This window comes from Sminthopsis crassicaudata, chromosome 3 (assembly GCF_048593235.1).
Source record: "Sminthopsis crassicaudata isolate SCR6 chromosome 3, ASM4859323v1, whole genome shotgun sequence".
Classification (NCBI taxonomy): domain Eukaryota; kingdom Metazoa; phylum Chordata; class Mammalia; order Dasyuromorphia; family Dasyuridae; genus Sminthopsis; species Sminthopsis crassicaudata.
In genome coordinates, this window is record NC_133619.1 from 481,504,851 (window position 1) to 481,528,216 (window position 23,366).

The window sequence follows — 23,366 nt, forward strand, 5'->3', positions numbered from 1 at the left end:
ATAGGCATCAAATTTAAATTATTCCATCTAGCTGCTTTTGTAACACAAAGTCAAAGAAAACAGAAAAAATCAATTTACATTATTACTTTTTAAAATAAAACCTTTATCTCATATTTTTGCAAGTTCAAGGCCACTCCCTCATATTTTGCCCTATTCCTCCTTTCTGTTGTTGGATGGTCAAAAGGATTTGATTATAATACTCCCAGGCTTCAGATCTGAATCATTACCCATTGTCTCCTATGTGTAGCACTTATCTACTCTGTCCCCTTAGAAAGATGGATTGTACCTTCTCCCGATGCTAAAAACACATAACTTTTGTGGATTCCCTTAAGAAAACAGTGTTTCAATGTGTTTGGATTCTCTTGTCTAGCTAGATCTGTAACTATCAAGGAAGTGGGATGGATTTAGATTCTCCTTTCTGCTCCTAATACTGCCCACATTTCCCCTGAGTACTTACCAGTAGATAACCTGATGGGATAAAGGTCTACTCCTCTGGCTGCAAGGTAAGTCAGCAGCCTCACCCCTCTCAGTTCAGCATTCTCTCAGTCCCAGTAGGTTTATGCCATGTTTTGCTAGGTACAGCTATTGCCATGAAGAATCATTGTCCCCGCACCTTTCATATTGCAGACTCCCACCTCCTCTGGCACACTTCTCTTTCTGGTCTCTTCCATTGCTCTTTTAACCCTTCTACCCTCCTGACTCAACTTTCTCAGGCTCCTTTGCTGGATCATCCTCTTCCTCTCCACTAAATGTAGGTGTCCCCTCTGCAGTTTTCCTAAGTCCTTTTCTTTTTTCTGTGTGCTTCCTCTCTTGGTGATCTCATCAGCTTCTAATATCATAATATCACAAATAAGTAGAAGATTTCCAAATCTATTTCCAGCATTGTCTTCTGAATTCCAGTTTTATACTGCCAACTGCCTGCTAAATATCTCCACCTGGATGATTTTTTTATGGATCTTTGAATCAAATATATGATCCTTTATTTAGCTTTAAAGGGCCTCCATTACTTATTTCTACCCTTTTAAATTCTTTCACCTTACTACTAGTAGCCTCTCCTTTTCCCCACCCTGATATCCTGCAACACCCTAATACTAGCCTCTCTGCTGCTCCTTGGAGTAGATGCTGTATCTCCCAACTTGGCATTTTCATTTGCTATTCTACACCCTTGTGCTCTGCCCATCCTCACTTCCACAATACCCTCCCAATTATTCTGTTGTATTTCTTTCTCATTTCTAGTACATATTCCATGTAGCTGTTAAATTGATAGTCCTGGAACAGATCTCACCATATTGGTTACCTACTCAGTTTTATGACTACTCTGATAAAATGCAAGTTCCTCTATTCAGTATTTAAAGTTTTCTATAATGTCATTTCTCTTTTTGTACTCTATGGTAGACATATTAGCCTGCTAGCTGTTCTTAGTATATGACTGACTACTGCTACTCTTTTGCTTCTGTGACTTAGAGCACTGAGAGATTTCCCATATCTATAATGTTTTCCTTGACCTTATGGTACATAATAAATGATTAGAGGATAGCTCTGTGGCTTTAGTGGATAGAGTGCTAGGCCTGAGTCAAGAAGACCTGATTTCAAATCCAGCCTCAGACACTTGGTAGTATCTCTAGATAAATCACTTAACCTTGTTTATCTTAATCTACTGGAGAAGAAAATGGTCTTTTACCAAGAAAACTTCATGGATCACAGGGTTACAAAGAGTCCAATGTGACAGAATGACTGAATAACAACAAAGACTTTAAGGTGTCTATAGATTTCTTTTATGCATTCCTCATTGCTTATTTTGGACATTGTCTCATAGATTATGTCTTCAGACGATGAAATTAAAATCATTTCTGGTCATATGAAAAAATGTTCTAAATCACTATCGATTAGAGAAATGCAAAGAAACACAATCCTGAGGTTCCATTTCACACTTCCCAGATTGACTAAAATGACAGGAAAAGATAAAGATAAATGTTGGAGGGCTTGTAGAAAAACTGGAATACCAGTGCATTGTTGGTGGAGTTGTGAAATGATCCATCCATTCTGGAGAGCAATTTGGAACTCTGCCCAAAGGACTATAAAACTGTGCTTACCCATACCCTTTGATCCAGCAGTGCCATTACTGGGTTTGTATTCTAAGGAAATCATAAAATAGGGAAAAGGGCCTACATGTGCAAAAATGTTGTTAAACAAACATTTTTTTCTCATTTTTTTTCTTTCACTTTTTGATCTAATTTTTCTTGTGCAGTGCAAAGAATATGGAAATTTGTTTAGAAGAATTGATTATGTTTAAGCTATATTGGATTGCTTGTTGTCTATGAGAGGAGGAGGTAGGAGGAAGGAGAAAAATTTGAAACACAAGCTTTTGCAGAGGTGAATATTGAAAACTATTTTTGCATAAATCACTACTTAAAAAAAGAAAAAGTAAATCTCTGTTAGTTTTACCCAATCAACCAATAAAGAAATATATTGCATTACATTTTAGTAATGTTTATTTTAAATAGGCAGCTTTGATGGTGCAGTGGAAAGAGCACTGGACCTGTAGTCAGCCCAAAGAAGACTTAAGCAAAGCAAATTAGTGAAACTGATTTTCTTACTTCAGTTTTCAACTCTTTGAAATGTAATTGTAGATCATATCTCTTTTATTGCTATGTTGGATTCTCTTCTTGATCCTGATGCAGGTTCTTGTCAAAAATTTCTATGGTAGCAAATTTTTAGCTTTTATCACAGTGCACATACCTGTCTAGATATATCTTCAATTGATAATTTTGTGGCAATTACCCTAATTACCTCCTACAAAGTTGTCAATTATGCCAAACAATTAGTCTTCCTTATCATATACTATGTATACTATTCTGTTACTCAAAAATATATGTGGACTTACATTTTAAACATGTATACAACAATCAAATACCTTCATCAAATAAAGATGAACCTTGGAAATGAATACCATTAGTACAAAAATCTATGTAATAAAATTTCTACAACCATTCCAATTGACTTAATTCATTCTATTCAGTAAACATTTGTTGACCACCTACTATTTGCTAAGTGCCAGAAAATCATACAAGAATGGCAATTCCTATCCTCAAGGAACTTGCATTCTTCTAGACAATATAACAGTTAATACCCAGACAAGTAAACATAAAATGAGTGGTAATAGGTCAAAACACACCAGGGAAATTGAGAGAGAAAGAAAATACTGATAGCTGGAAATAGCAAGAAAAGTTCCCCTTTAGAGACACTCCCTGAGCTAAGCCTTGGGGAAGGGGAAGGATTCTAAGAGATAAGGAGGAAATGTATCAGTTGATGAAAGAATGAACATAAAAAAGATCATAGAGGTTATTTACCAATAGTCCAAATCCTATTTTACAGATGAGCAAACTAAGGCACAGTTGGTGTAAAGAAGACATCAGTAAGGAATAAGTGATGGGAACCCAGCCTTTCCACCCTAACACCTCCATTTTGCTCTTTTCCCTTCCCTATCCTCCATCCTGTGTGGTATAGTGGAAGAGACCCTTGACATAGAGATCTACAAGAACAGATTTGAATCCTGGTTCTAATGCACACAAGCCTGGGGCAGGCCTTTCTGTGCTTTGGGCCTGGATTAATCCTGGGTTAAAATGAGTTGATTTTAAGTGCTTCTATTTATCTCTTCCTCAAAGACACCAGTTCTCATCCTCCTTCCAGATATGAACTCACTGCTTTTGAGCTTCCCTTTCTAATTTATACTCTTATACAACCTTGCCGAATCTATGACCCAAATCTGACCATATGACTCCTCTGCACAAAAAGCTTTAGGGATCCTCTATGATCTTTAGGATAAAATGCAAACTCTTCATCTTGACAGTTAAAGGCCTGGTTCCTACCTGCTTTTCCAACCTTGTTTTATATTAATTCTCTTCACAAACTCTGTAATCTAGAAAAACTAGACTGCTCATCCAGACTTGATACTCCCTGTCCTACCTCTCTGTTTTATATAAACTACTACAGGCTACCCACCAATTCCTTTATTGTTTATCTTCAGCTCTGTATCCTAGAAAATGTTACCTTCAAGGCACATTTCAGTGATCAAGCCTTTTCTAAATCTCCCCCCCCCAACTATTAGTATTCTTCCTTTCTTCAGTTTATATAATGTCTATGCTAGCTCTCTGGAGGGCCTCAGGATCAATTACAGTCAGGATCATAAAAGTCCTTGGTCTTTAGGAGGAGAAATGAAGGAGGCAAGCAAGCTGCCATGTGGCTCATCAAAGATGGATCCAGGACTCTGGAGCTTTAGCAGAGAGACTCTTCCCTACGATTACCTCACCACAAGACATTTAACAGGGGCCAATCTTGAGGAGAGCCATCACATAATAGAATCTTTATCTCACATTGAGTAGATACTTAGCCTTAAGTACTCTGCTGTCTTAGATTCAAGTATACCTTTTCAGAGTTCCAGCCCTCTACAAGTTTAACTTGTAACATATCTACTTCTGTAAACAACATATCTTCCCTCCCCAGCAGAATGTAATTTTCTTCCATTTTTTATCCTTGTATTCTTAGCACACAGGACCTGGTTCACAGTAGACATTTAATAAATGTTTGTAAAGATGCTAAATGTAGTCGGTCAACAAGTTTGATCCAACTCTCCACCTTGCTAGGAATTGTATATGCAAGGTTGCTGTCCTAACAGAAATGGTAATTAACATTCTTGGGTTACAAGACAAATGAACATGAAATATTAGCAAACAACATAAACTAATAATAATGTTTGGTGTAGTCAAAATGTTTGGTATAAGCTGGTTTTTTTTTTAATAGAAAGGCAGAGGATATGTTCATTAAATAAGATAAAACTTCACAGCTAAGGTAAAAATTTGATCTGAGCTTAATAAATTACATTTAAAATGGAATTAATATTTAACTAGTGTTTCAGGAAAAGGGAAGAATGGAAAAAAGATATGGTATTTTTGTGAAGAAAATGGAACTAGCTTTATTAGGCAGTAGAAGTATATATTGGAAATTAATGAGGAAATAAAGTTGCTTTGGGTTAGACAAGGTCAGCTTATAGAGGGCTTTGAAAGATAGGCAGAAGAATTAAACTTGATGTAATAAGCATCAGAACCAGGGAAAAACTAAAAGCTAGAAAGAGTAAAATTAAAATTTGATGTCAAAAAAATCTTCTTTATAGTTTGAACTGTTCAATAATGGCCTGGGCTGTCTACATGGTAATAGACCTCTCTCTTTGAAGATCCTTAAAACAAACTGAGATCACCAGATCACTCATTGCTTCTTTGTTATAGAAGAGATTATTTTCCAGGTAAAGCCACTGAGAGCCTTTCTAACGCTAAAATTCTGTTATTCTTTGGTCCGGTATTCAGGAATTTAATTTGATTCAATGAGCACATCAGTTATGTGGCTAGTACTATGTTAGCCACATTGAGGAACACAAAAGTTGCAGAACAAATAATGCTTTCTTTAAAAGAATGTGACATCTTACTAGTGAGAATAAATAAGCAAACCTAAAATATTTATTTTTTTAAATATTCATTATAACAAAATGTCTGCATAGTTTGACATATTCTATATTTATAAGGCTAAAAGTTCTAATGCTTTGAGACTTTTTAAAGATTATTAACCTAAATATCAGATTAAAAAGCAAAAACAAATCATTCATAAGCTATCTGATTATTTTATGATGAGATTCTTAAAAGTATTATATGCATGTATCTAGGCATTTATCAGAATAGATACTTAATAAATGCTGATTGAGATTATTTTTCTGATAATCTTTAAGATTGCTTGACTTATTGATCAGATTATTTTTTAGCTACTTTATCCTCTCTTTTTTCCCAAAAGGTCAAAAACCTACTTTTGTTTTGAAGCCTAACTTAGAATCTCATCTACATGAAGCTTGTTAAAGTTATTCTGACATTGCAGTGAGCTCTTGATTCTTTGAACTCCTATTACATTTATAGTCTATATGTCACTATTTAATAGTCTGTAGTCTTTATTTTGTGTTCCTACTATTAACTCAATTTTTAATCTCTTGATTTATATGAGGCACTATATTTGGAATTGAGAAGAATACACAGATAAAAAAGACTCCTTTTTAAGGAGCTGACAATCAGATAGCACATAAGACATATGTAAAAACACACACATATATATGTATTTAAAAGAATATGTGGGAATAGGTTGATGATTTAGACATAAAGTGTGATTCAATAAGCAAATTAGGAGAGCAAAGAATAGTTTGACTGTCAGATCTTTAGAGAAAGTATCTGTGACTCAATATACTTTGTTGCAACAGGCTTCCATGGCCTCCACATAATCATCAAATCACTATTCTTAATTGTATGCCTAATCTGAAAATTCCATTATCACTTTACATCTGCCCATCACTTTGGGTTTGAAGCTGCTGCCTGATACTGACATTTTGTAGATGGAGAAGGGAGGAATTTATGACCAAAAAAGAACTAGAAAACATTATAAAATACAAAATGATTATGTTAAATTAAACAAAAATTACTTAAATAAAACCAGTGCAGTTAAGATTAGAATGGAAGCAGAAAGCTAGGGGAAAAATTTATATCCAGTGTTTCTGATAAAGGCTTCATTTCTAAAATATATGGAGAACTGAGTCAAATTTATAAGAATACAAGGTCATTCCCCAACTGATAAATGGTCAAAGGATATGGACAGTTTTCAGATGAAGAAACTGAAAGACATTGATAGTCATATGAAAAAATGACTATAGATTATAGAGATAAAATAAGGCAGTATTGAGGTACTATCTCATACCTCTCAGATTTATTAAGATGGCAGGAAAAGATAATAATAAATGTTGGAAGAGATATGGGAAAACTGAGAAATTACTGCATTGTTGGTGAATCTGTGAATTGATCTAGACATTCTGGAAGGCAATTTGGAACTATGCCCAAAGAGCAAGCTAACTATGCATTTTCTTTGATCCAGCAGTATCACAGCTGAGTTTGTATCCCAAAGATATCATAAAAGAGGGAAAGAGACTCAGTATGCAATTATGTTCTCTTTTTGGAGTGACCAGGAATTGGAAATTGAATAGATGCCTATCAGTTGGGGAATGGCTGAATAAGTTACAGCATATGAATATAATGGAATATTATTGTTTTATAAGAAATGATGAGCAGGCTGATTTTAGAAAAGCCTGGAAAGACTTACATGAACTGACACTGAGTGAAGTGAACAGGGAGAGGAGAACATTATACCCAATAATAAGATAATGTAATGATCAACTAGGATAGACTTACTCTACTCAGCCATGAAGTAATCCAAGAGAATTCCCAATAGACTTCTAACGGAAAATTCCATCTACATCTAGAGAGAAAACTGTGGAGACTGAATGTGGATCAAAAATTAGTATTTTCACCTTTTTTGTTTGATTTTTCTTTCTTGTGTTTTTTTTCCTTTTGTTCCGACTTGCACAACATGTCAAATATATTTAAAAGGACTGTACATGTATCACCCATATTAGATTGCTTGCTGTTTTGGGAGGTGGGGAGATAAGATAAGGAAAGAGAAAAAAATTGAAACACAAAATTTTATAAAAATAAATGTTGAAAACTATCTTTACATGTATTTGGAAAAATAGGAAAGGCAGGAACAAAGGATAGCATAAATGTCTTAATTTTATCTGCTTACTTATTTATAAACATGGATATGCCATATGTGTGTGTAATAATACTTAATTTGTTTTTATTTGAATGTGATCATGTGCAGTTCTATTTTTATCATTTTCCAGCAAAATATACAATGAAGTATTAGAAGATCTCAGACAATTTCTTCAAAATATTGATAATATGATCTATTGAAAAAATGCTTTTTATGAAAGAACAACTGCTGTGGTTCTATGGCTAATTATTCCTTAGCAGCTGTGTCCAGCTGGTGGTCCACATTCCATACCACTTCTCTTCAGTGTATGGAAACATTTAGGTCAATATTGATATAAAGCTTCATACAACTTTTTTCTCTTTCAGCTTTGGTTCGCCTTTGTTAATGGATTTTCTGGACAGATTTTATTTGAACGCTGGTGCATTGGCTTGTACAATGTGGTAAGCATTCTCTATTTCCATTTGATAGCCTGCAGAACTTCAGTAACATTCCATTGTTGTTTATGTCTGGGAAGTGTATCTAAGTCAATCATCTGTGTACATATCATGCACTACAAATACATCTTTAGGGCCTTTGTGGCCTCGACACATCCTGCAGGAGCACTAACTCTACACATGTGTTTTCAATCATGGCAGATCATTCTAGAATCACCCCATGAAGTTATTACTCCATATATCTTGATAAAATACTATTGCAACCTCTTTAGCAATTGGATCTGTGACATTTTAATATTTCTTTAGGCCAAATGAAACTTTCTAAAATTTACCTAAACATATTCCATTGCAAAAAAAATTATTTCTGAATTTACATAGGGATGCACATAAAATGCATAATTATTGTTTTTCTTTTTATATTATATTGATGTTTGAAAGACTCTTTTCCTACTTAAGTCAGACTAACGAATGAATTCATATTTCTGAATCCTATCAAGAAAAAATTGTTAGTGTAACATTTTTACTGTTGTAATGATTTTAAACTTATTCAATTATTGAATTGCTTCTGAACTCAGAAACAACAATATTGACTTTGTGGTAAATACAAGGAGGAATTGTTAACAGAAATCTAGCTTATACTGTAGTATTTCAGAGATACTAAACAGACAGCAGGATACCATTGTGAAAAGAGTAATTGTCCTTGAGCCAGAGAACCTGGGTTCAAGCCCAGCTCTACCACACACTATCCTCTCTGTGGACTTCAACTTCTCCTTTATAAAATGAGGGGATGAGATTAGATAACTTTTTTAAAAACTTTTTTAGTTAGCCATTTTTAAAATTTTAAATTTAAATGCAAAATGAGAAAAGGAAAAAATTGCTATGTTTCACAGCAGATCATGAAAGGATTCACTATAAAATAATTATCAACTTCCTCAAAAAAAAAGCCTATGTAATAAATACTACATACTGTTTTCAGAGCTACCTAGCGCTTGCTGATTTCCTTTTATTCTCTGCTGGGCACTTTTTATTTTATTTTCCTCTCCCAAACAGGGCTTGAATTAAGCATAGATATATCATCATGTACATAGATATCTATAAACATACACATATATGCATATATACTCAAACACATATGTAAGGCCATATTGTTTATTTCACATAGTTCCAAGTCTTTCCATGTTTTTCAAAATCAACAAACTCATCATTTTCTTTCAACACCACAGCATTGTTCCAACCACATCCTATTTGAGAGATTGTCTATAAAAGTTTTTTCCCAATTTTCTGCATTCCTTCTATTCTTGGCTACATAGGTTTTATTTTTACAAGAAGATTTTAATTTAAAATAATCAAATATCCTTTTTACACTTTAACAATGTTCTCCTTCATAATAGAGTTTAAGGTCTGATACTGCTGAATTAAACTTTCTTTACTTCTTTTTTCTTCCTTTCTTTGAATTTCCTGACCTTTTTCTCCTCCAAATAAACTTTGTTATTACTTTTTCTAACTCAATAAAATAATTTTTAGTAATTTAATTGGGATGACACTGAATAAATCGATTAGGTAAAATGTCAATTTAAAAATTATATTGGTTTTACCTACCCATAAACTGTGTGTATGGGTGGGTATATTTCAGTTATTTGGATCTAAGTTCATTTGTATAAAAAAGTATTTTATGTTTATGTTCATATAGTTCCTGTGTCTGTTTTGACAAATATATGTTCAGGTATTTTATATTGTCTAGGTGTTTTAAATGCCTAAAACAATATTGGATAAAATGGCTAACATATAGTGTAGTTTCTCTATTTTTCAATTTTGGTTAAATTATTTTAACTTTAACTTTGATATAACAATTACTATCCCTGCTTCTTTTACACAATAAATTCTATTCCTGCCCTTTATTTTACCTTTGTGTGTATTTCTCTAATGTTTTCTAAAAGCAATATATTGTTGAATTCAGATTTTTAAGCAGCTATCCATTTCTGTTTCATGGGTAAATTTGTCTCATACGAGACTAGATGCCTTTTTAGATTAGATGACTTTTTAAGGCCTTTTCCAATTCTCAAGTATTATGATTTTTCTCTCTAAAAGCATCATTGACATAAATACTTCCTATACCTACAACCCTGTTTTAGTTTCTTTTATGCCTTTTTGGAACTTGTTTTCTGCATGCATTTATGTAGTTAGCCATAGAAGTCTTTGGACATACAGAAACATCACTAAATAGAGTGTTAGAAATACTTCTGTGAATCTATAGTTGGTGAATACAGTTGGTTAGAGAATTGTACCTATGAGGTCTATTGTACATCACAAGTTCAAATTCTGCATTGGCTGTGTTCTATAAATCCTAAGATTTGGAAGGCAGGTGGACTGAATCAGTGTGAATTAAGTCTCTACCAGAAAATAGTCTGGAATCTATTCCCTTATGGTACTAAGTCAATAATATCTTCTTACGTTAAGGACAAATTGAAATGATTTACATAAGCAATAAATTTGTTGTGATTAGCTTAAGGTGATATAATAGCTTAGGGAAAATGTTTCAACTTAATAATTCTCTGATAATTCTTCTGTAATTGAATTTTTACTTAATTTTCATAGTTTGCAAAGGTAACGTGATAGATGGAAAAAAAAACCCAAACTTGACTTCTGGACCTAATATGGGCACTTATTAGTCATATGTGACCTTGCACAAATTACTTGTACCACTGTTTGGTAGCAATCCCTCAATCACCAAGTATTTTATTAAATGCCTACTATGTGTCAGATACTGTGGCTTCAGGGTTATAGCTTGAGGTAAGGTAACCTCTGAGTTCCTTTTACAACATTAAAATTCTATGATTTCTTTTGAATTTAGAAAAGGAATTTACAACCCAAAATTTCAGGAGTCACAAATAGAATCAAAAAAGTCATTCATGCAAAATGCTGGTGATTGTTGGAAATTCAGAATTTTCCTTAAATGGTCCAAATTAGTCAACACTTTTCTTCTTTACCTTCAAAGCAGACTATCTCAGAGTTTAAAGCAGAATAAAACTGAGAGATTACTGTAGTCCATTTCTCCATTCTACAGATGAAAAAATTGAAGCCAGTATATGGGTGAAATGACCTCTCTGTGAACACAAAGCTTATGAATAACAAAAGCAGTTCTGGAATCCAGGTCCACTGACTTCTGGCCCATTGCCTTCCTACTACACTATGGCTGCTCTCTGAATTCTTTGGCTTGATATTTTAGCTTAATTTTTGCAACTTTTCATTATGCTCTGGCTCTTTCATCTCAGCATTAGATCTTAATGAACTATAAGCCATTTTCACATTTCCAAATACCTTTCTTAGTCTAATTGACTATAATGACAACTTAGTAGAACTGTTTACTTCATTATGCCAGCCTCTCTGGCAAGATTATTTGCCAGGATTTATTTCAGGCTATCTACTACTTAACAGAAAAAACAGCTAGAACTGACCTGGCATATCTGCCCCCCTCCTCCTGATTTTTGAGTTATTAACAGCAATAACTATTATCATTCTTACAATTTTAACCATTCATACTTTAACATAGAATCATTCTGCTCATTCCTTTTTTCCCTACAGAAGTAGTTCAGGTAGGTGTATGTTTTCAAATGTAAGAAGCCTCACCTTACTGGTTTTTTTGAAAATGTTTATTATAGCAATGTGCCCCACCTGCAAACGAGTTAAAGTACATGAAGTCAAGCACATTCCTTCTCACAATATACCTTGCTAGGTATACTTAGAAACAATTTATAGGTATTTAGGGACAGTTTTCAGGGGAGTTTAAAATGTTGCCTAGAATAGAGGTAAACACTTTAAATATAAATATAATAACAACTGCAGATAATATTAGCTCCCAGAGGCATTTAAACAATGGCTTTTCTTAGATGGCCAGAGAAATTGCTTATAAGCCTTCCAGGTAATCTATAGGTTAATGTCTTACATTAATGGTTATACGTAACATTTCCTTTCATGGATTCCTCTGATAAATAAATAAATTTTTATATTATCATTCCATGGTTTGTCATTAAAAATAGTACCATCCTAATTACTATTCTACCAAGGTGACCTTGTCATGTCATAAATTGGTCCACAGCCTTCTTTTGATTCAACCAAAGTTTCTATAAGATCTCAAAATGTGAAGACCACTATTCACTGTACTCCAAGATTATCTTCTTTAGTATAAGAATCCCCATCTAGCTCTATGCCTCCCATTTTATAGATGAGGAAATTGAGGTCAGAACCATGAAATCATTTGTTTGAGGTCACATAGCTAGTTTGTTGCACCAGCTGAGATTTAAACCCACATCATCTGACTGTCTTTGGATATTTCCCTATGTGACATATTTTTTTTAAATGGGGCTCAAATTTGTGATTGTAGAGTGTCCTTCAGATTCACATTTTATAGCTGTTAAAATATAATGGCTGGTGTTTATATAACACTTCAAGGTTTAGAAAGAGTCTACATAACTTTAAATCTTTATAATCCTATGAAGTAGGTACTAAAAGTATCTTTTATTATTATTAAGCTATATTTGAAGATTTTAACTTATTTGGCCTAGATGATTCTATGATCTGCATTTTACTATTTAGAATAGTATTTAGATACTATTTAGTCTCTAAGGGCTTAAATGACTTAACCTATGGTTACAAATAATAAATGTTAGGACAGTCATTGTCTTTCTGACTCCTGTGCCAACACTATCCACTATATCATGCTGCCACTCAATAGTCTATTTTATGTGTTGGACACAGGTCTTATAGACAGATTGTATAAATCATTTCTCCTTTGGATAATGATTACTCTTAAGGGCATGGCTTTTTAGGGGTCTTCTCTATTGGGCTTGACAGTTTCTTGTTTCCTGTTTAAACCTTTCAGCTCTGATTAGGACATGGGAAAGTATTCAGGAGTACTATAAAGTTCCTTATGCTGAAGCTATGGGAAGCTCCTAACGAAATCATTCAAGGGTACCAGTAAAACAAACTAAGGGAAACCATGTTGGACCCTGTTCCTTGGATAGGACCCAGGATTGTGATGAAGCTGAGGTTTTTATTAATCTTAATCACTTCATCTCTATTTTAAAATGATGGGTTTTTTAACCAAAAAAATTTTTCTTTCCCTGGCATACTCAATCTCCTTCTAACTTGTGTAGGCTAGAGATTTCCTTGGAATCTTTTGCCTCTTTAATATCACTGTGTACATGAATTGAGGATCAGGGTATCTTTGCTAATGTGTAAAGGGAGAAAAGTCCTATAGTAACCAAATACCAAAACCAAATGCATATGGTTATGATGATAGATAGGTAGATAGATAGAAAGATAGATAATATCTTTAAGCTATATTTGCTAACACTGAGGCAGGAAATTGGGATTAAAATATAAATGTTTACATCCTAATAATTTTCAAATAGCCTTTTTAGGTTTTTGCTCTTTGTAAATGAATCTAATTTATTTTCTGACATTTGAGGTACAGAATTTCCTAGACTGGAATTTACAATTTGAGTTGTAAATTTTGCCTAGGAAATCACATTCATACCTTGAATTCCTTTGGAATTGAATGTAGTTGCATTATATTGACAGGGATTTACTGCACAGTCATTAGCCTATATTGAAGAAGAAAATGGATACTAATCTATTTGGACTTGTTTGCTAATCGTTATTATGTATCCTGTAATTGCAAGGGACTCGATTTATTCATTTTTAGAACGAGGAAGGAACAATAAGATTAAGAAATTATCCTTTGATTCTCTTCCTTTGTGCTGAAGGTGCTCAGAGAATTATGAATCAGGGATTCTCAGGTTGGGGCTTGACAGGAAAATTAAGTCATCATTCTGTAAAGTTGAAATACTTTGAAAATGCACAAAAGAAACAGACCATTTTAATGATCATTGTTCTCTCTGTATAGATTTTCACTGCGTTGCCACCCTTCACTCTGGGAATCTTTGAGCGAGCTTGTACTCAGGAGAGCATGCTCAGGTTTCCACAGCTCTACAGGATTACCCAGAATGCTGAGGGGTTTAACACAAAGGTGAGCAAAAAAATGCTATTGAAGGTACTTCTTTCTAAACTGCCATCGTGATCCCACCCCCATCTCCTGCCTTTGACTTTGAATTGTACCTAATGGTTTGTCCTAAGAAATTGAACCACAAGAAATTAGAACACTATGCTCATTTCCTCCCCATATAGTTAATCAATGAAATATTAAGGAATGACTGGAATTGAGGGGTAATAGGGAGTATGGGAGAAAGAGACTTAATTTGGAGGACAGTGAGAAAAGTTTTGGATCCCTTCAGTTATTAATCTTTGTTCATCTTTTCTTTCATTTACCAATTTGGAGTAGAAAATCGAAAGCTTTAGGGTCAAGTCTAAATAAGGTTATATGATCCTTGCATTATAAAACCCTTTATCTGGATATCTAGATCCTGCCCATTCACTGAGTGGCCTCTTGTTTTTTGGTATGATTCAGGGGCCCCATAGCAGCTGGTAAATAATGAGTACAAAGATAGAATCAATTACAGGTGTGTTCCAAAATTGGACTATCCGATGTGTAGGAAAACATCCAAAGACAAAATAGGAGTTCCTTGAGCTACACATAAGGATGGTATCTGTGGGCTGCTACAACAGAGAATCTGTCATATTCTTTGGCAGTTGTGGGTAAAGCTGGAAGTATTAAGATTAACAGAAGCTGACAATCAAAAGAGACAAAGATGTAAGCTAAATTTGTGTTGTGATAATTTGCCTACAAGGGGATTAGAAGAGTGTATATAAATTTTGCTGACCAAGTTATATGTTTAAAATGATGCTTGATTTTTGGATTCATGGAATCCTTTCTTGTTTATACATTGTATAGGAGTGAAATCTAAATTTTCAATTACTTAGGACTATTTTTAGCCTAATTATTATTCGTATCTTGAGAGTTCCCTTTTACTATTAAAATTCTGGTAGCAATCCCCTATTCTTTCTAACAGATATCTCCCTTAGCTCGCTTTCTCTAAGGTGGTTTTCTTTATGACAAGCATGGTACAAATTCTAGTACACTGGAGATTGTAAATAATGGAAACTGCCATTTTGTTTCTATTATATCTGTTGCAGAATAGGTCTTCAGTTCCTCATTGTATCTGTCCTAATTTGTGATGATTTCTGTGAGCAATAAAACATCTCATTATTTGTGTGTCTATTGCTAGGATAAATTTTATGCCTTTATCTGTAGCATTATTTTTGAACAAGAATTAATGAACTTCTAAAGCCTTAAACACTGGATAATAGGCCAGGATAATTTATTTTTGTAATTTTTTTTCTTTGTTTTTTTTTCCTTCAGGTATATTGTTCTTTGGTTATCCCAGCTTCTGTAGAATTAGCTTTATATACAAGTGTTTTAAGTTGTTTATTTTTCTTTCTATTCTGCACTCTTCTCCTGACTGCCCTATTCCTACATTGTTTCAAATGGTCAAGCTGAATATTTTAAAGGAAAGAGAGATAGCAAAAATAGATTGGAGTATCATTTCAAAAGTTATGCAACAACCACCAAAAAAAAAAAAAACAAAACAAAACAAAAAACAAGCAGCCTGGAACTTATTTCTGTATGCCAGCTGGTAACCTTAGTCATACACAGAAATTAAGGAGAAAGAGAAACTTTTAAAACCAGAAAATGTCATCTTCTTGTGACAGAACAAAAATTCTCTCTCTATTCTGGGACTATTCTCTGCAGTCATCAACAATCTTTACTTAAATCACCAAAAGAACTTTTGGTGTTCCTTTTCAACTTTACCATTCCCTTTCCCCCCCCTTGATAACACTATAAGATTTTTTTTTTTTGGTATTTAGTGGAATAAATGTTTTGCCTTATCACTCACATCCGACCATATTTCCAAATTCTAGAGAGTATCAATACATTGCAAGGGAAATCTCAGGAAAAGAATAAAGACCTTATATTTGTGACTTTTGATATCAAAGAAAAAGAAAGTTGTTATGGGACCAGATACTTCTGTCGTGATAGATTTAAGATATAATCTAGAACTGATAGCTTTTCTTTTTTAGAATACTCAGACATTGCAAAATTTGAAAAATTCCGTGATTTTTCTAGCTCGCCAAAATCTACCATTACACTAAGAATGAAATCATGTATTAAGTAACTTTAACCCATCTATTTGATTAGTATTGTTTTCTGATGGGGAAACTGCTAATCCCACCTTTCCTAGTGTATATCACTGAGTAGACACTCTCATGAAAGGAATATTCAGTCTCAAAAGACAGTCCAAACGTATATTGATCTCATTACTTGGGGAGACAGAACTATAGGCAAGATTTCTAAAAATTGTTTGAATTTTTTAACTATGTATGCTTCATTTTAAAAAATTTAGATCTCAAACATTGAAATTTATGCTTAAGTATCAATAGTAATTATACTCATAATTTTCTCCTAAGAATCAGTCCTATAATATAACAATGAAAATGGGAAGAAGTATTACACATGGGAAATAATATTGGCAAAAAGCCTTTTATTTGTAATTATACAAATGGAACAGTTTGTTGGTTTCACCATTTGTTGATTATTTAGGGGCTTTTCCCCTCCATATTACCTCTTAGAAACTTGAGCCTTGTTTTATTACAGAGAGGGGGTTAACAGACCTCCTCTGTGTCATTTGTGAATGAACTCCTAGTGAAAAAAAACCCTTCCCCTCAGTGCAGATCAGTGGCTTATTTGTAACCTAAAGAGTTGCCTGGTGAACTCACATATTAAGCAATTGGTCCTTGGTCATACAGCAGAAATAGGATTTTAGCTTATCAAAATCAGCAAACATCTATTAAGCACTTACTGTGTGCTCAATTTTTAGGGATACAAAGAAAAAGCAAAAATAAGGTCCTTGTGGGAGACAGCATATATACACAAGACAAATAATGTACTACTCCAGAGCAGATGGAAAGTAACCCCAGAGGGCATGAAACTAAGAGCTGAGGCTGGGAGGACTAGATCTTTCTGGATGCAAGGCCTGCTGCCTCTCCTGAGTCCTTTCTTATTCCCAAAGGATTATTATAATCATGTAGTAAGGAAAAATATTTTCTTTGCCACCCCAGAGACCTATACACGCAGGTGATATCACTATACTCTGGTCATATTTTTGTTAGTTTTTCCCCTCACAAACATTAGGAAGTATAGAAGTTCTCTTCAGGATTCTTAGTTTCCATATACCAGCCTTTAAAAAAACAAAGCCAAAAAGAGAAACTACTCACTTCGCTCAGTACAATTGACTATATCATTTAAACTTGCCTATTTTAAACATGTCTCTGTGGTGGATTTTTAAAATAACACTAATACACTCTAATTTTTCTGTCATCTCTGTGGTTAGAAAAAAATGATTGAGATACACTAATGAAGTTATAATGTATTTTCTTTCCATGTTTTGGAAAATAATCTGACTTTACAGTTCCATTTTTTAACTAACCTCTGAAGTCATAAATAATGAAATTCATTTTTAAAGATGTATGCATTTATTGTTGAAAATAAGAAAAGTTCTAATTATTTTTAGCTGAGCAGTTCTCAAAATGAAAAGAAGAATATGCTTTATAAAGTAATATTTTGTAAGAAAATGCACACAAAATGGAGCATTTAAAGAAATAAGTAGGGAGATGAGTTTTTTCTTTTTAAAAGAAGTTTAAAAAAATAAACTTTTACTATCACTGAGTAATTGAAATAAGTCTGAGCACAGCAAACTATTAAGATTTGGACTGGCTATTAACGCCTCAATCTTATGTGTATATTTTTAAAGTAAAATAGTGTTATCCTATCCTAACTGCAGTAGCAGTTATTTGATTTTTAAAGGTAAATGAGCAAATGCATTTAGAAAACTTTGAAGAATAATATTCTGGCTTTAGAAAATTGTGTCATGCTGCCAGTAAACTTCACAATGAGGCATTTGTTGAGAGTTAGACAGAGGTCAAGAGTTTGGGGCAGCCTCCTAACTCCCTTGGTTTGTTTTCCCTTAGGTTTTCTGGGGTCACTGCATCAACGCCCTGATCCACTCCATCATTCTCTTCTGGGGTCCAATGAAAGTACTGGAGCATGGTAACGGCTTCATTATTTCAAATGTCAGCAAGTAGCATTTCAGTCTTACTGGTGCCAATGTGTTTGCCATTTTTTTTTACAGAAACAGAAGGGGCAACAAATTCTGGGAGGGTGTGTGGGAGAATATTTCCCTTAAATCTAATGATGATAGGCAGTCCCCTGGCTTATAGCTTTCAGGCTCAGACATTTATCAGCTCTGACCTTCAGAAGCAGCTCTCTTTATGTCTGACATGAATTTGAAGTACAAGGTCTTTCACATCTAATCTTTAATAAATGCTTGACTCATAAAATTGGATGGAAGGCACAGTTCTGTTATGAAACTCTTCTCAATGAGTTTAAAGAGTTGTCCCTTTCTACTTCTTGTTTTCCTTTTCCCAAGCAAGGCCTATATTCCAATTCACACAATACCTCTTAAGCCCTAGTCTACTCTGTGTCCAAGCACTTCCCCACCCCCAGCAAATTGCATTTCAAATTGAATTCTGGATGAAGATCAATTCACCACGTTGACTTTAGTCTGTTATCACTAGAGCTAAAAGGTGGGAGTTGAGGAAGTGTATTATTTGTATGTTTTTTGAACTTCTTGACCTGTCCCAAAATGTAGTCCAAAACAATGCCCTCTTAAAAAAAAGACAGCAGTCTTTAGTCTCAACAGATGAAAGAATATACTAGAGTATACTATTCATCCCCCTCAAATAGTAATAATCCCCCTGGGAAAAATTATTCCAAGTCTTGACTAGACAAGGCCTTTTATTGTCCAAGGAACCAAAGAATATAAAGTTTCCATCCTTCATTGTGTTTCTGTGTAAAAGCTTTTTCAGCTTCAAACAGAAATGATTAATTCTTTCTGAGATATTTTTTAACCCATTAAGTGCTTTAGGATGTTAAATTTGCATGCATTGCCAAGTCACCATGCAAGCTGACTGTCCCTGTGCCCACTTTCCCTTTCAGATGATTAAGTAGCATAACAATGGATCTGACCATCCTTAAGCCATGAAGCAATGTAGAATTATAGGAGTCATTTTCTGTCAACAAATAATTAAATAAATAAAGGGAAAAAACTTTATTAAAGTCAACCAATGAATTTTTAAATTAAGTTAAAATTAGTTTTGATTTTTGAGGACTTAAAGTGTAATTTTTATTTCAAAAAAATTGACATCTTTAGTGACAAAAAGAATCACAAAACAGTAGCAAATAGAACCTGAAGAAGTGTTAAATTTTCCTTCTTGTTTCTGAACCCAAACTAAAAATTGTATAGGCTAGTAGGAAAACTATAGTAGTTATATGCTGAATTCTATTTGCAGGACTCTTTTAATTATATTGCATGGTGTATTCCTACCTCCTTCAAAGTCCTGCCCCTTAGAGACTCTAACTATAGGTAGCCAACAAAAAGATCAGTTATCTGGGCTTGCTTGGAGGGACAGATCCAACCCTCTGTTAACATTTGGTTGCTGAAGCCCTCTCTCTTTAGTCATAACAGATTGGATGACTTTTGGTAAATCACGTAACTTCATGTTTTCAGGTTCTCCATGTAAATCATCTAAGATAAAACTTTGCAGAAACCAGCATAATGTTGGTAGCAGTGACATTCTGCCTAGAGATGGAGCCCATCTGCATCTCTTCATTTGAACCTTAGTTATGCTACTGGCATGAAAGGGAATACACTACAACTGGAACTTAACTAGAGCAGCCTTTATCTTTCCCTTTCCCCAAAGACTTGAAAATAGCAACCAGCCATATGAATGATTTTTCCAAATTTTTGTCACCCTCCTCTTCATCTAACCATATTTATTAATACATCAGTGTATCTTTGCCAAATGGAGAAGAGAGCAATTTTTCTTTTTAAAGAAATGTGAGGAATAATCAGTGATGCAAATTTAGAAACTGAGGCTGAGAGAGTTTAAGTGGCTTGTCCGCTTGCCCAGCTGGTATATATCTGAGGTAGTATTCAGACTCAGGTCTCCCTGACTACTAACTAGCTACCCCATTATCTTTTTCCCCACTCAGGAAGCATGGGTATCCTTTAAGGCTTTGTCCCAGATCTTGAAGAAAAGAAGTCACATCTTTGCCTTCATTCATTAATTGTTTCCCAGAATCCTTAGATTCCTTCAGAGCACAACTGGGGAGCTGCCACCTATATTTTATCTCCTTCATCATCTACCTCACCACCACCTCTAAGTGCCAGTGCTCCCTCCTCTTGAAATTACTTTGCATATTTTAATTATTTGGGTTTTTTTCCCTGTATTCTCTTCAAGTTAATGTAAATTCCTTGAGAGAAAGAATTATTGTATTTTTGATCATTTATCTTCATGTGGCTTACCCACAGCTGGGACTCAATGCAAGTCCTTTCATTCTAAACTCAGTACCTTCAGTAAAATATTATTGATAACTGATTTGAAGTCCACATAGAAAATTATTCTCTTCTTCAGTAATGTGACCATGACTACTATCATTATGATCCTTATAATTATCAATTTTGGGTAATTTCTGTGGTCCCAATAAAAACATGATGTTAAAGATAACAGAAAGCTTGCAAAATTTCCTACAGCATAGGAAAAAATAAATAGGGCAGCTAGGTGACACAGTGGATAAGACTGCTGGGCCTAGAGACAGGAGGACCTAAGTTTAAATCTGGCCTTAGATACTTGTTCTTTGACTCTGGGCAAGTCATTTAATTCTACCTCAGTTTCTCCATCTGGAAAATGAGCTGGAGAGAGAAATTGCAAACCACTTCAGTATTTTTGCCAAAAAAAAATACCAAATGGGATCACAAAGTTGGACGTGACTAAAACAACTTAACAACAACAAAAAAAGTTAGCTCAAAGATGATAACAGAAACTCTAGAGTCTCTTCCAAACTCGAAAGTAGTGAGAGCACATACATTAATTATTAGCTTAAATGCTTCTGAGTTATATGTAAATTCCCAGAAAAAACAATTTTTCATTTTCCTCTTACTCTTCTTTAACATAAGACATCGAACTACCAAAAATTAATTCCAGGGTCCATATAGGTATGATCCAATTACAGATTCATGTACTTTTTCAAAAGCATTCATAGCTCTTATTACTAAAGAAAATAAGAAAATGTTATGTTGGCTAAAATTTTTAAATATATACCATAAAGCCCCAAGTGTGATAAACTACAATTTGACATTTCAATAATAATTAAACACTCCAAAGTAACATAACACTTATACCATCATTTAATGGCCATTTTTTCACTTTTTACATTTTCTTTTTCTTTTTTAAATTTTTTTCATATTTATTTATTTAAAACTAAATACAAAATAAATCAAGACAGAAAAAGGGAAATTACAAAAATTGTCTGTCAGTTCCTAGCAGAACATCAGGGAGAATTCAAAATATGTAACAATAAATTTCCATTTCAAGAAGCATATATATAATAATAGAAGACATTATATTCATGAATGTCCATCTTTTCTTTGCTTCCTTGTAGAATATTCTTTTGTTCTCTGCTGTATACTTTTTATTTTATTCTCTTTTTCCCCTTCCATCTCTTCCACCTCCCACAAGCAAGCATGGACCTATATATATTCACTGAATATATTATTCCATATCACTGTAGAAGTAACCCCCCCACATACATATACACACACACATACCTACATGAATACATACAAGCACACACACATATATATGCATTTACACATACATAGGCATGCATCTAAAATATTAATATAGCTGACATGTAAGATTGATTTCTCTCTTGATTGAATCTTTAAGTCTCACTTAAATCTGAGACCAATGATTACTAGCCCTGTTTTTTTTTTTTTATCATAACTTCTACTAGTGATCTTTGTGTTGTGTTTGTATATATAACTCTTATTTCCCGTCCCTTCTAACTTTTCTACTTTAGGTCTGTTCCTTGATTTGCCTTACCATTACTTAACTTCTCCTACCCATGGATCCTTCCCTTTCCCTCTTTCTTTATCCCATGGCCATTAATCTACCCACTTTATACCACTCCTGTTAATCTAAACATCCTTCTTTTACCTCACTTATTCTATGCCACCCTTTTCTTCCCTCTCTATCTCTTTCCCATTAATCTACATACTTTGTCTCACTACTGTCTGGGGGGGTATTATTCTCTATTTAATGCATTCCCCAATATGAGTAGGTTTTCAGAACTACCAGCACCTTCCTTATCTAATGCTTCTGTCTTGGTGCTTTCTCTGCACCTCATTTGTACAGTGTAATTTCTATTTTTACCTTTTAAACATATGGTTTATATTTTCACATATAAAATATAAACAGTTTGCCCTTGTTGAGTCCCTTGAAATGTCTTTGCTGTTGACTCTTATATATTAAATTTTCTGTTGAGTTCAAATTTGGTTGAGACAAAATCCTGAAAATCTGAGAGTACATTGAATATCTAATTTTTTTGTTCAGGATTATGCTTAATTTTGCTGATATGATACTTCTGGATACAGGCCTAATTCTTTTGATTGTTAATATATGTTATTTCCAGGACCTGCAGTCTTTTATTGTAGCTGCTGATAAATCCTGTACAATTCTAATTGTACTCCAGCATATTTGAATTGATTTTTTGTTTGTTTCTTGTAAAGTTTTCGCTTTGATCTGGGGAGGGGGGAGGTTAAAATTTAGCAATAATATTTCTAAGTGTTTTCATTGTTGGATCTCTTTGAGGTGGTGATTGGCGGATTTGTTCTATTTCTACTTTCCTCTCATGTTCTGTTACTTCAACATAATTTTATTTGATTATTCCTCATATTATTGGGTCATGGGTTTTTTTTTTGTTTTGGGGGGGTTTTTTTGGGTCACAGATTTAGGTAGTCTAATTGTTCTTATGTTTTCTCTTCTCGATCTGTTCCTCAGATCCATTGGTTTTCATATAAAATTTTAGATTTTCTTCTGTTTTCATTCTTTATATTTTATTTGTTATTTCTTGGACTCTTATGGTTTCACTGGCTTCCCCTTGCCTAATTCTAATTTTCAAAGAATTATTTTTTCTTTAAGACTCTGAACCTCTTTTTCTAATTGGTTAACTTTTTTTATAATCTTATTTTTTTGGATGCTTCTTTTTTTTTTTTTAATTTTTCCTCAAAGTCTCATTTGATTTGTAAAGTCGTTTCTGAGTTCTTCTATAAATTCTTCTGGGCAGGGAGCCATCTAACAGTATTCTTTGGGATAGAAACTTTTTTTTTTAATTCAGTGTCCTCCTCTGAAGATGAACCCCAGTCTTCCCTATTCCCATAGTAA

At 33.8% G+C, this 23,366-nt stretch overlaps 1 protein-coding gene across 13 annotated transcripts in view; it reads left to right on the top strand.

The window, feature by feature from the left end:
* Nucleotides 1-23,366, top strand: part of ATP8A2 (ATPase phospholipid transporting 8A2) — a 667,830-nt gene that overhangs the window by 483,057 nt on the left and 161,407 nt on the right. For all 13 annotated transcript variants that reach the window (XM_074303628.1, XM_074303629.1, XM_074303631.1 and 10 more), the window contains 3 exons: nt 7,998-8,072; nt 13,972-14,094; nt 18,051-18,129. In XM_074303628.1, coding sequence (XP_074159729.1) covers nt 7,998-8,072; nt 13,972-14,094; nt 18,051-18,129 — 277 coding nt within the window. The remainder of the gene's footprint in view (nt 1-7,997; nt 8,073-13,971; nt 14,095-18,050; nt 18,130-23,366) is intronic.